Source organism: Rhipicephalus sanguineus, chromosome 1 (assembly GCF_013339695.2).
Source record: "Rhipicephalus sanguineus isolate Rsan-2018 chromosome 1, BIME_Rsan_1.4, whole genome shotgun sequence".
Taxonomy (NCBI): domain Eukaryota; kingdom Metazoa; phylum Arthropoda; class Arachnida; order Ixodida; family Ixodidae; genus Rhipicephalus; species Rhipicephalus sanguineus.
This window is the reverse complement of record NC_051176.1, coordinates 94,518,733-94,536,270: the sequence shown is the minus strand read 5'-3', so window position 1 is coordinate 94,536,270 and position 17,538 is coordinate 94,518,733. Positions and strand designations below refer to the sequence as shown.

The window sequence follows — 17,538 nt, the reverse complement described above, 5'->3', positions numbered from 1 at the left end:
TGTGGCACAAAGTTCAGCGCATCCCGCAACGTTGCAGTGACGCGTCCCCGTTGGTAGCCCGCACACCGCCACGAACGGAAACGCGCCATCTCAGAGCACCGCGTCTCTCATTGAGCCAGCATGACAGTCAACGTAGCATCATGAGGGATGCAAGACGCCTGTGAACACAACTGAACAAAAAGTACCTCGTCTTGCATCCGTCGTGAGGCACCGCATACTCTTCCCCTTGAACGCAAGGCAGGCGCGAAGGCTAGCCGTCGGGGGCAGAGTAGGAAAGGTCGAGAGGAGAGGGTGGTCAACGGCCACATCGGGCGCATCTGGCTGGTATTGAAAAAATAGAGGCGGCGTTGGTCTCACTGTTGCAGCCATTCAGCTAATAATGATGTACGAATTGTTTGCTGGCTGTCTTTCAGGGGAATTTTTACATTTGTTCCTTTTTGGTGAGCTGCCAAAGAAGCACATTCATCTGCTTTTAAATGCCAAGCATTTCTTAGCAAACTTCTGAGACTTTGAGCGTATCTATCTATCTATCTATCTATCTATCTATCTATCTATCTATCTATCTATCTATCTATCTATCTATCTATCTATCTATCTATCTATCTATCTATCTATCTATCTATCTATCTATCTATCTATCTATCTATCTATCTAGCTAGCTAGCCGCCTACGACTTTGTGCTCTCCTGGCCGTTTCGTTAATCGGACGTGTACCAAAATTGGTGTATCATAACTTGGCCTTACTACGAACATAAGTGACACTTCATATCATGAAAATCATGACACGCCTGCCATGAACAGCATGATTTACATTCCACGGCCTTTCGGCTCTTGCGGGCTTTCCGTTAATTTCATTATTCCAAAATTGGTACGGCGTGACAAGAGTTCATGACGAAAATAATGACAGGTCCTAATATGCAACTCATGACGCGCATGTCGTGTGCAGCATGATTTCCATGACATGGTCTCGGGGCGCTCGCGGCCGTTTAAATGAAGGATATACGAAAACTGGTATGACGAGACATTTCTGTATGACGAACATAACTGACACGTGGTAACATGAAAATCATGATATGCATGTCATGTACGACATGATTTACATGCCACGTTCATGGAGCACTCGCGGCCGTTTGGCTATATTGATAGACACCAAAATTGGTATTCTGCGATCAGACTGTATGAAGAACATGAATAACAGGTGGTAGCATGAAAACCATGATATCTATGAAATGTATGTCATGATTTACATGCCACGCTCATGGTGCATTCGCGGCCGTTTCGCTTGCATGATATACACCAAAACTGGTATTGCGTGACACGACTGTATGACGAACGTAGGTGAGAGGTGGTAACATGAAAATCATGACATGCAAGTCGTGTACGACCTGATTTACATGCCGCGCTTATGGTGCGCTAGCGGCCGTTTCAGTAGATTGATATACACCAAAATTGGTATTGCGCGATGTGACTGTATGAAGAACATGAATATTTATGGCATGCATGTCATGTATGTCATGATTTACATGCCATGCTCATGATGCATTCGCGGCCGCTTCGCTAGCTTGATGTACACCAAAATTGGTATTGCGCGAAGCGGCTGTATGACGAACGTAAATGAGACGTGGTAACATGAAAATCATGACATGCATGACATGCCCGACATGGTTTACATGCCATGCTCATGACGCACTCGTGGCCGTTTCGCTTGCTTGATATACACCAATATTGGTTTTGCGCGACGCGACTGCATGACGAACGTAAATGAGAGAGGTGGTAACATGAAAAACCATGATATGCATGTGATGTATGGCATGATTTACATGCTCTACTCATGGTGCACTCGCGGCCATTTCGCTCGTTTGATATACACCAAAATTGGTATTGCGCGATGTGACTGTATGACGAACATAAATGAGAGGTCTTAACATGCGAATCATGTTATGCATGTCATGCACGGTATGACTTACATGCCACTGTCATGGTGCGCTTCCGGCCGTTTTGTTAAATTGATATATACCAAAATTGGTATGGCATGACACGAGTGCGTGATGAACATAAACGACAGGTCATGCATTGTATATACCAGAATATGAGTTTCATTGGCATGGTGTATACTAGATTGTCCATACATGCATGCATGGCAAATATGCGATATATGGTGGACTAGATGCCATGGCATGAATGTTTATTGCCACAGTGCGTGGGATCTGCCGGACTTAGCAATCTGCCGGACTTAGTAATATCGACTTAGTAATCTACATATATAAGCCTAATCCTCGATCAACGCCAGCAAACAAGCCTCGCCGACATTTTGCTATATATGCGGAGAATATTTCCACATAGGCACTACTTAGGTCCCTACCTTCCCATCACGACTGCGCGCCCTTCAGAACCGGTCAGTTGCAAGATCGGTGCAACCGATCGGGCAGTTGCACCTTCGTGCTTTGCGAATAATGTTTGGACGTTAAACCCAAAAACGCCTTCGCGGGACGTTACAGTTCAGTTCCGCTATAGGCCGATTTTAACGTACAGCAAAGCAAAAGGAGAGACAATGTTGATTTTAAAAAAGCGGGGCCACCTGATACCTCCTTCCAAATATCTTTCACCAAATACAATCCATTAGTGACCATCTTGTCCTTTCTCTATCGACACGTCCCGTTAGATCTAATGCCGCAATCACCGAACGAAGTCGATAATTATTAAATGTTGGTGTTTAACGTTCCAAAACCACGATATGATTATGAGGAACACCGTAGTGGAGGGCTCCGTAAATTTAGACCACCTGGGGTTCCTTAACGTGCACCTAAATCTATGTACACGGGCCACAAGCATTTTCGCCTCCATCGAAAATGCGGCCGGGATTCGATCCCGCGACCTTCGCGTCACCAGTCGAGCACCATAACCACGAGACCACCGAACGATGTAGAAAACAAGCTGGAAGTTGTATATGAGCTCACAAGTAACGTTTCAGGTGAAGATGGGATATGAAATTTCATTGATATGAAAGCAAATTTCATTAATATTTCAGCAGTTATTGGCGATCAACAATAGCTAAGGCAGTAAGAGTAATTAACACTGATGCGGGAGACATTCATGCCTCATATTCGACAGCGTTAATTGTTAACGTACGAAAGTATTACGTACGTTATGCCGTCCAAATAACACAGTTTTAGTTGGGCATCCGCAGAGCTGCTGCAGATAGAACTCTCTAATATATATGTTACAGTAACGCATACGGCAGAAACCCAACAGCTTAGTCAGGACAACGTTATTTCATTACGTGCGCACATGGGCAGATGTGAAATTCTCCCTAAACGGTGTGGGGAGGGGGGTGTGTAGGGATCAGATTGCGAGACGTCTGGTACATAAATATAAGCATTTGGCGTCAACACCCATACTCAGCCTATACATTCAAGATTTATGGTGTGGAGGTCAGGCGATCCGGACCTCCCACCCAATCGGCGGCTACGTACGCATCTAGCGCAATTTTTTTCAATTATGGTACTCCTTTTTACTATTGTATAAATGAATGCATAGTATTTAGTATTGGAAGGGCTCTCCACTTTTATTTACGATTCTTCGCACTTTCTCATTGTATTCCTCTATTTTTTACCAGTTATAGTCTTACTGAAACAATGTATCAGCGTCATCTGTCCTCCTACCAACCCTGAGCCCTTTTACATCCTATTGAACACCCACCAGTTCGTCGAACCGCACAGCTCGACCCGCCTCACCAGATTACGTTCTAGCGTAAAACGTCCCCAGGTTCACAATCCAATGGCGGCCTGTCCTGACCCAGAGATCCTTAGAACCCGCGGAGTCAGGTCTGACCGCCGCCATTGTCATTTGCTTCGCAGCCACTGGCGATTAAGGGCCGGTTTAAGCGGTGTATTCATATACGAGGTAGGGGCTATGTACTGAACCAGGGTGGCCAATCCTCGTCTGGTAAGGGAGTGCAATGCCGGAACAGGTTCCTGGCATGAGGCCGCATAGAAGGCCTTCTATACAAGTCATCAGCACGTAGACTTTTTTTAATGCACTGGGGAATCGCTCGGCACTGGGATTAGAACCACGGCCCCATTGGACGCGAGGCTACTGCTCAACCTCGACACCATCACTGTCATCTCTGTTTCAAATCATGGGGTGCCATATTTAAAAGGCATCTATTTAACTGAAACTCCGTGGTTTTCAAATTCCTAGTGCACAGGCAATTTCAATGAATGAGGTTCTACTGAATGTTTCCATGAACCAAGCTTTGGTTCATGCCACGATGCGCCTGTTCCACTGTGAGAATTGCTGGCACCCACAAGGGAGCATAGCGAGAGTGAATCTGCGCAGACCTTTTGGAAACTTTCTACCCATGAGTAACATTCTCGCACTTATTTTACTGCTGTAGTAAATCATGCTGTGTGCCATGTCATGATAATAATGATGCCAGGTACACATGTGAAAATATGATAATAGTAAATATGGTGTTTTATGTGCAAAAACCAAGATAGTATTGAGGGGCACCGCAGCGACGGGCACCGGTTATATCAGCCCTCTGGAATTCTTTCATTAACCCTTCGCGGGCCGAATTTTTTCGTCTGCCTATACAGTGCCCAGCTGAGAAAAGCTGAAATCGCACCCATGTGGGCAACAAACTAACCACTTGTATGCGGTTGCCCTTTGAGAGATTAGGAAGAGGAGACAGTAGCCTTTGTGAGCGCAACAAACGGAGACCGCCTGTGAGACTAGACCACACTTACCGCCATGCGCCCACGCACGTGTAAGGTGTGTGAGCGATAGCTTAAACAAATCTTGGGAGGAAACTCAGGGTCATTCATCCCCTGCATCCCCGCAAGGTGATAGCACTTCTGGGAAAAAAAAGGGGGTTGAAAAACTGGCGCACTTTTCAAATGCACAAACCGCACTATGCACGTATGGCATCGACCAATTCATTCACAGAACACCCGAGTACTTGAAAATGCAGTTACTCGGGTGTCCTTGCATTTCACCACAAACGACATCTTGTAGACGAACTCGCTTCCTGGAGCTTAGCAGCGCAATATGTTGCTTGCATTCTAAAAAGACAGGGCGTGCAAACACAGACACAAGAAAGAAGTCAAGGACACCAGAGATTATTAGAACATAAGAGATCGCTTACCGGAGGCTCACCTTCTAATCTATCTTTACATTGTCGAGATTGTAAGTGCACGCCTAAATTCGATGAAAGCGCAGTGTTGTACCGGCATAGAAATGAAGAAACGTGCCTGATGATTGAAGAATTGCATATCGAGAATAGTGGTAGCGCATGGGTGAGCCAACCGTCGACTAACTTGCATAAAGATGAAATGAAATGCCTTAACAGTTATCTTCCACGTAGACCCACACGCGTGCCGGATAGATAGGTTCGCCTATTGCATGGGCATGCGCAGATAAATTTTCGGGCCTTCTTTCTTTTCCGCCGTTGTGCGTCTCTTCCGTTGTTAGTCGGCGCTTGTGGTGTCCTGACTTCTTTCTTGTGTCCGTGTTTGCACGCCCCGTCTTTTTAGAATGAATACTTACCAACCAGCTCAGCTCTCTGTCATTCTATGTTGCCTGCAATGCTACCACAGTGAGAGCGAAGCATGGACAACGTGTGTCAGTATGAATACCCAATGTCATCAACCCTTGGTCAATACAAAGAGCTTGAAAAGTGGAGGTTGGAAAGACTTAATAGGCAGTTTTAGAATAGCGTTAAAGGGGTCATGAAGCACCCCTTGGGCTTGTTGAAAAAACACATCCTGCGGAAAGCTGACACGGCTATGAACTGCTCAGACAAATATTGCAGTCGTGCGCGCCGCGTAAAGGCTACGAGCGGAACGCGAAGTTGCTGTTTTCACAGGCGCCCTCTTTTCAAACAGAGGCCGGTTCTTACTCTCGTCGGTGGGCGGGGCGTCTGCTCATTGACGTCGCGATCTGCATTGCCGCGTCGCAAAAGACATAGCATCCTCATTGGCCGATAGCCGACGTAAATCGAGAGCGGCGTGCCGCCACTTGCGACAGGGTGCCGCCACTTGCCGGCGCCGCACTCCTCAGTACACGGTAGCCGCGCTCACGCACGCGAATCACAGCGGGAGAGCGATCCAGTTTCATGACGCGCGTTGACGTAACTTTTTTCCCCCGTGCCATCCCTCCCCGTGTAGCTTCCAGTGCGCTCGTCGGCACGAGAAAAGAGAAAGTGCAGAGAGCGTGCGCCCAAACCCCGTAACTCCGCTAATTCTTAACGGATTCGAGAAATTTTTGCGACAATCCATTCGGGAGACAGTAAACTCCGATACTGAGGTCATTAGATCATTACTTGGAAAAGTGATTCATGACCCCTTTAAGTCAGCGTTAACGTTTGCGGCGCGCCATTTCCATCACTTAACGGGAGCCCACAAGCGATTAGCGTACGACGCATGCGCAGTTGCGCGAAAAACCAACGCAAAGCTTTGCGTACGCTATTCTAAAACTGCCCAATAAGTTCCCAATACACTTCTGTAAATCAAAACCTACCTGGCCTGCTTGCACCAGGTGTTGAGGATTGCATATGGGTAGGCGACGCCTTCACCAAGTCGGTGTTCCGGTATCAGCCCTGATTGCATCAGGAGAACCAGTACCGACAGGCAGCTGGCCAGCAGGCCTGTCACCTCCTGCCACACGCACAGCAACTCTGCGTTTTAAGCGTAGCATTTCAGAGGCTGCCTTCTCGTCTATCCAGTGTTTCACGTCGCATGGTCACGCTCAAAATCAAGTGGTCAATACAGGCCCGAAACAAGGCTGACAATGCTCAAAACCGGGTTAAAATAAACGATAACGTTCAAAAATAATATAATTAGCACAAATAACCTAGAAGTAATCGCAATAATTAACTAAAGATCACTAAAAACGCTACGGAAACGTGCGGCTGACACCCGCGCCGCGCAAGAGAGGGCGCCACCTCCTCGTCATCAGGCTATGTGCGCGGAACAAACGCGAACAGCTTGCGAGACAAAACCACACTGACCGCCGCGCACCCAGGCACACGAAGGTGTGTGAGCGATAGCCAAAACAAATCTTGCAAGGAAACTAAAGATAAATGGCAGTTCCTGCATCCGCGCAGGGCGGCAGCACTTGCTGGGCAGAAAAACAAAATTAAAAACTGGCGCACTTCCCAAACGTGTAGACGCGGCACCGTACATGTACGGCATTGGCCATTTGGAGACTTGTTTGCGCAATTCATGCAACACCCAAGTAATTGCATGCAAATGCAATTACACTGGTGTCCTCGCATTTCGCAACCGCCCAGACGTGGCCACAAATGGCTGGGAACCGAACCCACGCCCTCGTGCTTAGCAGCGCGATGACTTACCTGCTTAGCTACCAAGGTGGGAAAACTTAAACACAGATAGCGGTATCACACTGAATCGATCCTGAAGAAGGGGGAATTGATCGAGGGCTCGTTTCTTCTGTTAGACACAACCTAATAAAACCTACAGACAATGAAGATAAAGAACGCATAGGCGACGTTACTTCCATGTTTTAACTGCAGTATAGTAGTTATGACATAAATGCACATGAATTAAAGTGGACGAAAAATCAACTTGCCGCAGGCAGGGACCGAAATTCCAACCTTCGGATACACGCGACTGGTGCTCTACGGATTGAGCTACAGTGGCGATCGCTTCCTTATCCACTTAATTTGGTATATATATATATATATATATATATATATATATATATATATATATATATATATATATATATATATATATATATATATATATATGATAGGAAGTCACAGTGAAAAACAACATTTATTCTGAGCTTTCGGCCGGGGACCGGCCTTTATTAAAGATGACATTATGACGTTGCGTTTGGGTTTAAGTACAGATTGTCGCAACATAGACTCAGATGCATACACCGTCCGGATTCGTTGGAACGGGACAAGGGGAGGGGCCAGAACAACAACAGCAAAAAAAAAGAAAAGAAAGTGAGAGAGGGAGAGGCATGCATACTGACATACAGTGTCAGTATGTATGCAGTAGGGAAAAAAAGTTAACGAGTGACAAAGGCAAGCACGCGATTACCGCGCTAAAAGGGAAGGCCCATACACTTCGGGATGAAAGGGAAAATGGTCACGGACGCCGGATGTCAACGCACAGCGCGTGTGTCTTTGTTCAGCGTGTTATCTTGTAGAAGCGCGCCGAAAGTCGTTAAGTGCGTGCCCACCCGTGCACCTGAGGGATGGGGTTCGGTGTGGCCACTGAAGTCGGCCGCTTACCTCGAGCCACATACGTAGCCCTGTTCCTTTCGCCCTGTCTATTTGCTATTTATTTCTCGTTTGTTTGTGTGTTCTGACTCCGCCTCTTGTCAAGTTCTAACAAACTGCGACACTGTATGTCAGTATGCATCTCTCCCTCTCAATTTCTTTTTTTGCTGTTGTTGTTCTGGCCCCTCCCCTTGTATATATATATATATATATATATATATATATATATATATATATATATATATATATATATATATATATATATATATATATATATATATATATATATATTATGTAGTAAAGGCGTGAGCCCAAAGCGGCGCAGCCCGCTTGACAAACGAAGATGATGATTCCAATGGTTTCTGTACAGATGAAGATGAACTACATAGTCAGCGCTCACAATTTCCCCCTTCGCGAAAGCGGGCAGCAAGTTAACAAGGGTCGGGACGCCGAATATATGGTTTCAGGCGAGAGACATGGGCGATCTCGGTGCTGCGGCGACGACGATCAGTAGCCGCGCTGACAGGAGCGATGCGATAGTTCACGGCAGATATGTCCTTTCCAGCATTGTGTATAGACCTAGATATCTACGAAGAAATTTTTCACAGAGCCCAGGTGTACCGACAGGTGTCCACAGGAGGACTTCGTCGCCTGGGCGGAACGAAAGAACTCGACGTTTCGCGTCAAAACCGACTTTCCTCTTGTCCTGAATGGTAGCAGTGTTGGCACGGGCAATTTCACGGCAGCGGGCGACGCGAGTAGCGAACTCTTCTGGAAGGGACGAAGACTGAACAGAGGGCGTGGATAAAAATGTGGTGTCCAGAACAAAAGTCGGTTCACGGCCATACACGAGGAAAAACGGGCTGTAATTCGTCGTGCGTTGTATGGCAGTATTATATGCAAACGTGACGAAAGGAAGTACAGTGTCCCAATTTTTGTGATCTGGTTGAACATACATGGATATCATGTCGAACAAAGTTCGGTGAAAACGCTCTGTAAGACCATTTGTTTGCGGATGATACGCTGATGCGGTCTTATCGGATGGCGTTATGGTGAACTCCATTGGCGGATTCGGAGTTGCCGACGAACTCTGCGCCAGAGCGATCCACTCCGGCGGAGAGCCAATGGAAGGAAATCTGCCAATAGAACAGAAGCACCCTCGCCAGAGTAAATGGTAGGGGGCGCTGGCACACATCTGCTTCGCAAGCGCCGAGCATTCCTCGCGTTTCACGCCACTTTCGCCTTCACGGGCGCGAGCGGAGAGAACGGGCGCGGTCGGACAGCGCATTGCACCGCGCACGTAGTACGCCACGCTCTGCGCACGCGCGGGGGGGGGGGGGGGGGGGGGCTTGTGACTTCCGGTCGAATCCGCCGCTTTTCGCGCAGTAGAGAGAGCTGCTCCGTAAAGTCTGGCGGCGGAGCTGCCCCGGATCTGCCAATGAAACATACAGGGAGCACGCTCAATCTGCCAATGGAACAGACTTGCTCCGAATGGAGCAGAGAAACTGCTACCGGAATTAGAAACCACCTTCAGCGCTAGCAGACAAGGACGAAGGAGAGACGACACCACAATGCGCTCCTTCGTCCTTGTCTGCTAGCGCTGAAGATGGTTTCTAATTCAGTATACCAACAAGCCCAAAAAATGGCAATGCTACCGGAAGTGCTCCGAATCTACCAATGGAATTCACCATTAGAGGCCTGGAGGACTTCAGCAAGGACATGGGAAAGATGTCTTGCCACGGTCACTAAGGAGAACACGAGGGGCACCGTGGCGCAAAAAAAATTACACCATCTCCCACTAAAGGGGACCATGAGGCGATGCGAAGCCGGAGCACTTGCACGATCGCGTTCCGTTGGCGTTCGTTGGGCATGCTACCGACCTCGGATCGTTATTAACGGTGTTATTAACGTTGTAGACGAAGGTGAAACGGTTAACGAAGGTCTTTATTGAGCAGCGCATAATCCTTGAGGTGCAGTGGGTGGATCCTGAAATTCGCGCTGCGCTCTACCCGCTTAGAGGAGGAGAGTAGCGCTTGCGCCGCGAGAGCAGAAGCGAGAACGCAGGAGAAGCGCAAGCAGGGGCTGGTAGAGAAGTGGAGAGAGTAACGCGCAGCTGTTGGAAAGAGGGAAGGAGGATAGTTGCGCATGCGTACCGCACACGCACCCGAAAGGTCACCAGGGCTCTGACCGCCCCGAAGAACGCACCACAGCCAGGTAAAGCCAGGAAGGGTCAGGCTAGCGCCATGACAGCACTCCCTACTACCCCTCCTTCATCCCTGTCAGGAAAATCGGCCCAGCAGACAACCGCGGCCATCTCGCTGAAAGCCTCGTCGCAAAGGCACCCAGAGAGCCAGAAACCCTCTCCTCAAAACCCGCTTCTGTAGCCGGCAAGCAGCAACAACCGGGAGGAATGCTGTACACAGCAGGACAGAAACCCGTTCGCAACCCCACAGCAGGAGAGTGATATAAGCAGCCGCTGGATCACCACCGCCTCAGACGCCCCCCCCCCCCCTGGAACCCCCGCCGACTCTCCTGCGGACAGCAGCCCAGAGGAAACCCGCTTGGCCGGTTCGCCTCCTCCCTCCTTTCCCGTGGAGAGACTAACGCGCATGGGTAGTGTGGGTGCGGACTAGCCCACCACGGGACATAACCCCGAGCAAGAGATGCTTCGCATCTAATAATGGCGCGCAGGACAAAATCGGCTACTTCCGAGGTAGCACCAGAGGGAAGAGCTGCCGTCTCCGCGTAGCGAGTTAGATGGTCAACGGTAGTAACAATCCAGCGGTGTCTGGCTGGCGTAAGCGGAAGGGGTCCGAAGAGGTATATGCCCACGAATTCAAAGGGAGCGGACGGGCACGGCAGAGGTTGTAAAGATTTGTTAGTTAGTTATGTTGGGTTTAGTGGCGCAAAAGCAACTAAGGCTATGCTGCGCCAGCCACATGGTGAAAAGAAGAAAAGGAGAGAAAGAAGAGCAAAAGAAAACGTCGCTAGTTAGCTCGGCATACATTGTGCTGTGAAGGTCTGATTCAAAAACTATTTTCTCTGAGGGAGTAAATCCAGCAGTCAGGGAAAATTGTGCTTCGTCGTCCAAGTGATTTTTCCTTTACAATGGTCATGACTATGAATGCGCGGTTAACGATGACTAATGGTATAGAATGAATAATGTTGTGCGGCTGTAGAGAGACCTAAAAACATTCGCGTCATGTATATACTTTTAAAATTATGGACATGGTACATGGCGTGGTCAATGGGTATGGTATGTGCGTGAGGTGATTTTGTTGAAAAATGTAAGGGGATCGCTCCAGCACTCCCGCCTCACCTGTGTCCTTGTGCGCAAGGGCCAGGAGGCAAGTGCTGTTTTCAAAAGAAGCTGCCACAGCACTGACCTCTCGCAAGAGGCCGTGCTGTGGCTACACAGGTTCGTGAATCTTGCAGATCTGTACCGTACAAATACGATGGCGTGCTTCTTATAACTTATTAAGAAATTTGGTGTCATCCAGGAAGTTGACAACGTCAGTTAGGGGTATCAGCGCATCATCTCCTAGAAGGAACATGGGGTGACGTGGAATGCGTAACTTGTACAAGTTGTAAAAATGTTTTCTTCGATGTGCTTCCAAATGTGCGCATGTAAGCAAGATGTGCAACACTGTTAGAGGTTCATTGCATTTATGACATTTTCGCTGTTGTTCTTGTTTAACAAGTAATTATGGGTGATGTGCGTGTGACCAATTCGAAGACGGCACAGGATTACTTCGATAAAACGTTCTTGGTGGTAGCATGACTTCCATTCACTTAGGAATGGCTTGATTAGTTGAAGTTTATTGTTGCCTGTCATATTCCATTCCCGTTGCCATTTAGATGTTAGCGCTGTACGGATTGCGCGGATACTATCCCTAACGGGAACATTTACTTGCGAGATACTTAAGTTCCTTGCTGCTGCTGCGCACTGATCTGCCCTTTCATTTCCGGGTATCCCGACGTGACTTGGGACCCAGCAGAACCGGATATTTTGTCCTTCACTTAGACGCGATAGTACGTTTAAAATGTCGCCAATGAAGGGTTCGTATTGAGAGCGTATATGGAGGGCCTTCAATGCACTCAAGGAATCTGTAAAAAGTATTGCTTTCTTGTATCTAGCACTTTCAATTCTTTTTACTGCCATCCACAAGGCATAACACTCAGCAGTAAAAACTGAAACAAACTGTGGTAATCTGACTGTTTCTTCCCACGCACCTTGGACGACACTGCTACCGACATAGCTAGCCGTTTTGGAGCCATCAGTGTAAAATTCTTTGTATGTGCTGTACCTTTCTTGAACGATGCGAAATTCTTGCAATACGTGTTCACGTGGTGTACCTTGTTTTTTGAGATGTGTCAATGAGAGGTCAAGAAATTGCATAAAGTTTTTCCAGGGAGGCAGTCTTCTTGGCCTTTTAGTAACAGAAAGGGCATCTGTGGGGACGTTACACTCGCGATATTTTTCTTCGAATCTGAGTATAAGTGGCCTTATTGCGTTTGGTTTGTTTGTGTAGTGGAGACGTTTGTCACAGTGTGTGGTAATGTTGTAACATGTGTGGTTTGGCGATGAGCGAACTCTTAAGACATATGTAAGCATTAGCTGCGTTCGTCTGCTGTCCAGTGCCGGTTCGTTACTCTCGGAGTACAAGCTGGGAAGCGGCGAGGTCCGGTATGCCCCGGTTGCCAAGCGTATCCCTTTGTTATGTACGGGGTCGAGTCTCTTGAGGTAGGATTGTCTCGCTGAACCGTAAACTACACTTCCATAATCTAATTTGCTACGCACCAATGAACGATATATGTGCAGAAGGCACTTACGGTCAGCGCCCCACCGTTTCCGCGACAGTACTTTGAGGACATTGAGTGCCCTAGTCGCTTTAATTTTTAGACTGGTAATGTGCGATAGAAAGTTGAGTTTCTTGTGAAATATGACTCCTAGAAACGTGTGCTCTTGATTAACTGGTAAGACTGTTTCACTAAGTTCAAGAATTGGGTCCGGCTGCAAGCCTCTTTTCTGAGAATACACTACGGCAACTGTCTTTTCCCCGGAGAAACAGAAGCCGTTTTTCTCCGCCCATTGTGTTAGTTTGTTCAACGTGATTTGAATCTGTCGTTGACATGTCACCATGTTAGACGCGCGGCACGCAATCTGGAGGTCATCAACGTACAGAGAATGCATCAGTGTGGATGGTATAACTTTGTTTACAGAGTTCATTTTCACAACAAAAAGTGTAGTGCTCAGAACGCACCCCTGAGGTACACCGTTTTCTTGAGTAAACACACGAGAAAGTGTCACGCCAAGGCGGACCTGGAAGGTTCGGTTGGACAAAAAGTCGGAGAGACAGTTAAGCATTCTGCCGCGGATTCCTAGATCCGCCAAGTCTCGTAAAATACCACACCTCCAAGTAGTGTCGTAGGCTTTTTGAAGATCAAAAAGACTGCTAGGCAGTGTTGTTTGTGTAGGAAAGCTTCTCGTATTGTGTTTTCAAGCCGAATAGGTGGTCGACTGTTGAGCAACCTTTTTGTACCCACATTGGTGGATGTCTAGTGAGTTTTCTGTTTCGAGGACGTACGTAAGCCTGATGTTAATGACACTCTCGTAGGTTTTTGCAAGACAACTTGAAAGTGCGATTGGCCTATAGCTGTTTGCTAATGTAGGATCTTTTCCCGTTTTTAGAAATGGGATTATAATGGCCTTGTTCCAATCCGTGGGCATTCGACCAGTTTGCCAAATAACGTTGAAGAAAAACAGAAGGGCCTCGACTGTTTTTGGCGATAGGTGGGCGAGCATTGCATAGTGTATTGCGTCAGGACCAGGCGCTGTTTTTTTACCTGTAGAGAGCACTGTGTTCAGTTCATGGGTGGTTAAAGGCGCATTGTATGGCAAGTCTAAGAAACCTGCTGTAGGAAGTTTTTGTTTTTCTATAGATTGCTTGTGCCTTAAGAACGTTTCTGAATAGTTTGCTGAGCTAGATATGTTGTAAAAGTGAAGCCCTAATAGGCCTGCCTGTTCCTGTAGGGATGTCTGAGTACCTGTTGTTGAAAGAAAGGGGATGGTATAGGCAGCGTAGTTGCCATTGAACTTGCGAACCTGGTCCCACATTCTTTTGGATGTGACCGAGCTGTTTATGGATGAAACGTAGTTTTGCCTGGAGATTTTCTCGGCTTGCCTACGAACATATCTAGCTTTCGCTTTCGCCTTTTTGAAGGAGATGAGGTTATCGTACGTCGGGTACCTCCTGAAGATACCCCAGGCTTTGTTTTGGAGTTTTTTGGCTTCTGTACATTCGTGCGTCCACCAGGGCTTCAAATTCTTTTTTAAGCAGCCAGAAGACTGACGGATAGCTCTCTTTGCTGCCGCGATTATACACGTTGTGATCCTTTCATTCATTTTATCTACGCTAAGATTATCTAGACTCTCTTTATCCAGACTGGCTTGATCGGTAAAGAGAGCCCAGTCTGCCAAATGAAGTCGCCAGCGGGGTGGTCTGGAGGGTATGGTAGGAAGTGCTGTGGTTAGACTGATGAGTGCAGGCATGTGGTCACTACCGTATGGATTATCTATTACCTTCCATTTAAAATCTGTGAACACCGCTGGAGAGCATAGCGCAAGGTCCAGGCAGCTCATAGCTCCTGAACTTGGGGAGCAGTAAGTGGCAGCGCCAGAATTTAAACGACAAACATCGTTGGCTAAAATAAAATCTTCAAGTGTTTGTCCTCTAGAGTCAACTGTTTTACTACCCCAAAGCGTGTTATGTGCATTAAAATCACCTGCTATCACAAAAGGTTCGGGTAGTTGGTGTAAAATTAATTCTAAATCGCTTACGGTGAATTGCGTGTGCGGTGGAATGTAGAGGGAACAGACGGTGATGGTTTTGTGCGCTAAAATGGTAACGGCGGCGGCCTCTATATGACTATTAATATGAATTTCTCTCACTGCTATACCACCTTTAACAACAACAGCTACACCGCCCGACAGTCGGCTTCCCTGCGTACGATCGCGCCGCACAACAGTGAAGCCTTTTAGGATGTTTTGATATCGATCACCTAGGTTGGTTTCCTGAAGGCACAAGGCTACAGGAGAAAAGTCGTGTAGTATTTCCTTTACATCACCAAAATTGTTTAAAAGCCCTCTTACAGTTCCAATGAATCATAAAAGCCATGTTGAATGTGAAAGCTTAAAAATCGAAGAGCAAGTGAGTAGGATATAGTAGAATGGAAGATGACTTGCTTCTAAAAGAACTAAAAAATGCGAGTTCAAAAATGGTGCAGGTTCACTTATTTACAGGACCCTTTTCTGGCCCTGCAATTGGGGTTTTGCTTTTTTGGAGCGGTCGAGAGTGTCTCGCCGCTCCTTAGGCGCTGCCTGCACCGCTGGGCTAGAAGTAGTGTCCATCGCCTCGTGCAAGACGTCGGACAGTTGCTCTAGCGAGCGATGATGGCGTTGTGAAGGCTTCGTCTTGGCAGACGAGGCCTTTGACCCCACCAGAGAAGAGGTCGGCAGGACCTCTTTGGCCTCTGAGCTGTCCCGGCTGGTGCCAGGTCTAGGAGAGGCCTCCAGTGTGGCCGCGTTAGGGGAGGGTAGGGCAGCCGTGGCTGCTCCCACCGTGGGGGCGAGGGGCGGTCGCCTCAGCGCACTACGCGTGGGCTGGACGGCCGCCTGATGCCGTTGTGGTGCTGGCCCCCGTTGCACCACTTCGGCGAATGATGACTTTTTAGCAAGGTACGGTGAGAGACGCTGTCTGGCTTCGCGGAAGCTCATGTTTTCTTTAAATTTGATAGTGATGATCTCCTTCTCTTTTCTCCAAGCTGTGCAGGATCTCGAGTACGCCGGGTGGTCACCATCACAATTTGCACAGTGAGCTTCAGCATTGCAGTCGTCATCAGCAGAGTGTCCCGTAGCACTGCACTTAGCACAAGTAAGCTGCCCTCGGCAGCTCTGTGATGCATGGCCAAACCTTTGGCACTTGAAGCAGCGCCTTGGGTTTGGAATGTATGGTCTGACGTGCAACTTCAAGTAGCCTGTTTCTATTTCGTCTGGATGTGTGCTAGAGTTGAAGGTAACGATTATGTGCCTAGTGAGTATTTCCCTGTTCTCTCGTCTGATTTTTATTCGTTGTACCTGTACAACATTCTCATCCTTCCAGCCGACCAGGAGTTCATCATCAGTAAGGTTCATGAGGTCATCGTCTGACACGACACCCTTCACCGTATTCATTGTTCTGTGGGCGGTGACAGTTATCGGTTGGTCCCCAAACGCTACAAGGTTCGTCAATTTTTGATACTGCGACTTATCTTTAACTTCAACCAGCAGGTCCCCACTGGCCATCTTCGTGGCTTTGTAGCCGCTTCCGATGGTCTCAGTGAGACACCTTGACACTAGGAAAGGTGAAATGTTACGGGCTTTGTTGTCGGCGTTCTCACAGTGGATTACGTGATACTTGGGGAAGGTGTCTTTCTTTTTCTGGAGGATTTCAGCGGTTGCATCGGTGCGCCCCCGTTTCGGGGGACGATCATTTGCGAAAAGGTTGGACGATCCCATTAAATGAGTACATTGTTCGGCAACAATGCCAGTCACCCACCACCGAGCCCAACAAGGGGACACGGCAGAGGTTGTGATGGAGCAAGCCCTGCCATGCCAACTGTACATCGTTGTTATAACCGAATCTGGTGTACCCAAGGTAGGACCACCACACAAGGTTAACCCTCGCCGCCAGGAGAAATGGATGTAAAAGGAAGGGAGAAGACGACAGGACAGATTGAAAGTGGGAGAGAAAGACGAAGATGTGCGGAGAGAGATAGGAAAAGGCGACTGCCGATTTCCCCTGGGTGGGTCAGCCCAGAGGTGCCGTCTACGTGAAGCCGGGGCCAAAGGCGTGTGTTGCCTCTGCCGGGGGGCCTTAAAGGTCCAATCACCCGGCATTGGCTCAATCCCCAGGATCCCCTTTTCCCTGGACACGGCTACGCCACGCACGGCTAGGCGTGGGAGAGGGTCGAAACCCCCCCCCCCCGTTCGCTCGCGTCCGTGGTGTCGCTACACACCAAACGCCTGCTTGCGCAGACGCCCCTGCGGGGAGGTTGTAAAGAGCCTGCGGGAAGAGATGTGGTACGTTTTCGGTGTTGGCATGACGCGCAGGAACCGACGTACTTGGTCACACTTGTTGAGAGGCCAGACCAAAAGCACCGAGTTTTGATGCGCTCGTAAGTTTTGTGGAAACCCAATTGGCCATCTGTCGCGTTGTCGCACAAGGCTTGTAAAACCTAAAGCCC

At 48.1% G+C, this 17,538-nt stretch overlaps 1 protein-coding gene across 1 annotated transcript; it reads right to left on the bottom strand.

The window, feature by feature from the left end:
* Window positions 1–15,550: 15,550 nt before the first annotated feature.
* LOC119374342 (uncharacterized) lies at window positions 15,551–16,810 on the bottom strand. The gene has a single exon (XM_037644456.1). The coding sequence runs from the start codon at window positions 16,808–16,810 to the stop codon at window positions 15,551–15,553; it is 1,260 nt and encodes a 419-aa protein (XP_037500384.1).
* Window positions 16,811–17,538: the final 728 nt, after the last annotated feature.

Excerpts from the sequence above, each read along its gene's own strand:
- LOC119374342 (XM_037644456.1), bottom strand. The coding sequence starts at position 16,810 with ATGGGATCGTCCAACCTTTTCGCAAATGATCGTCCCCCGAAACGGGGG.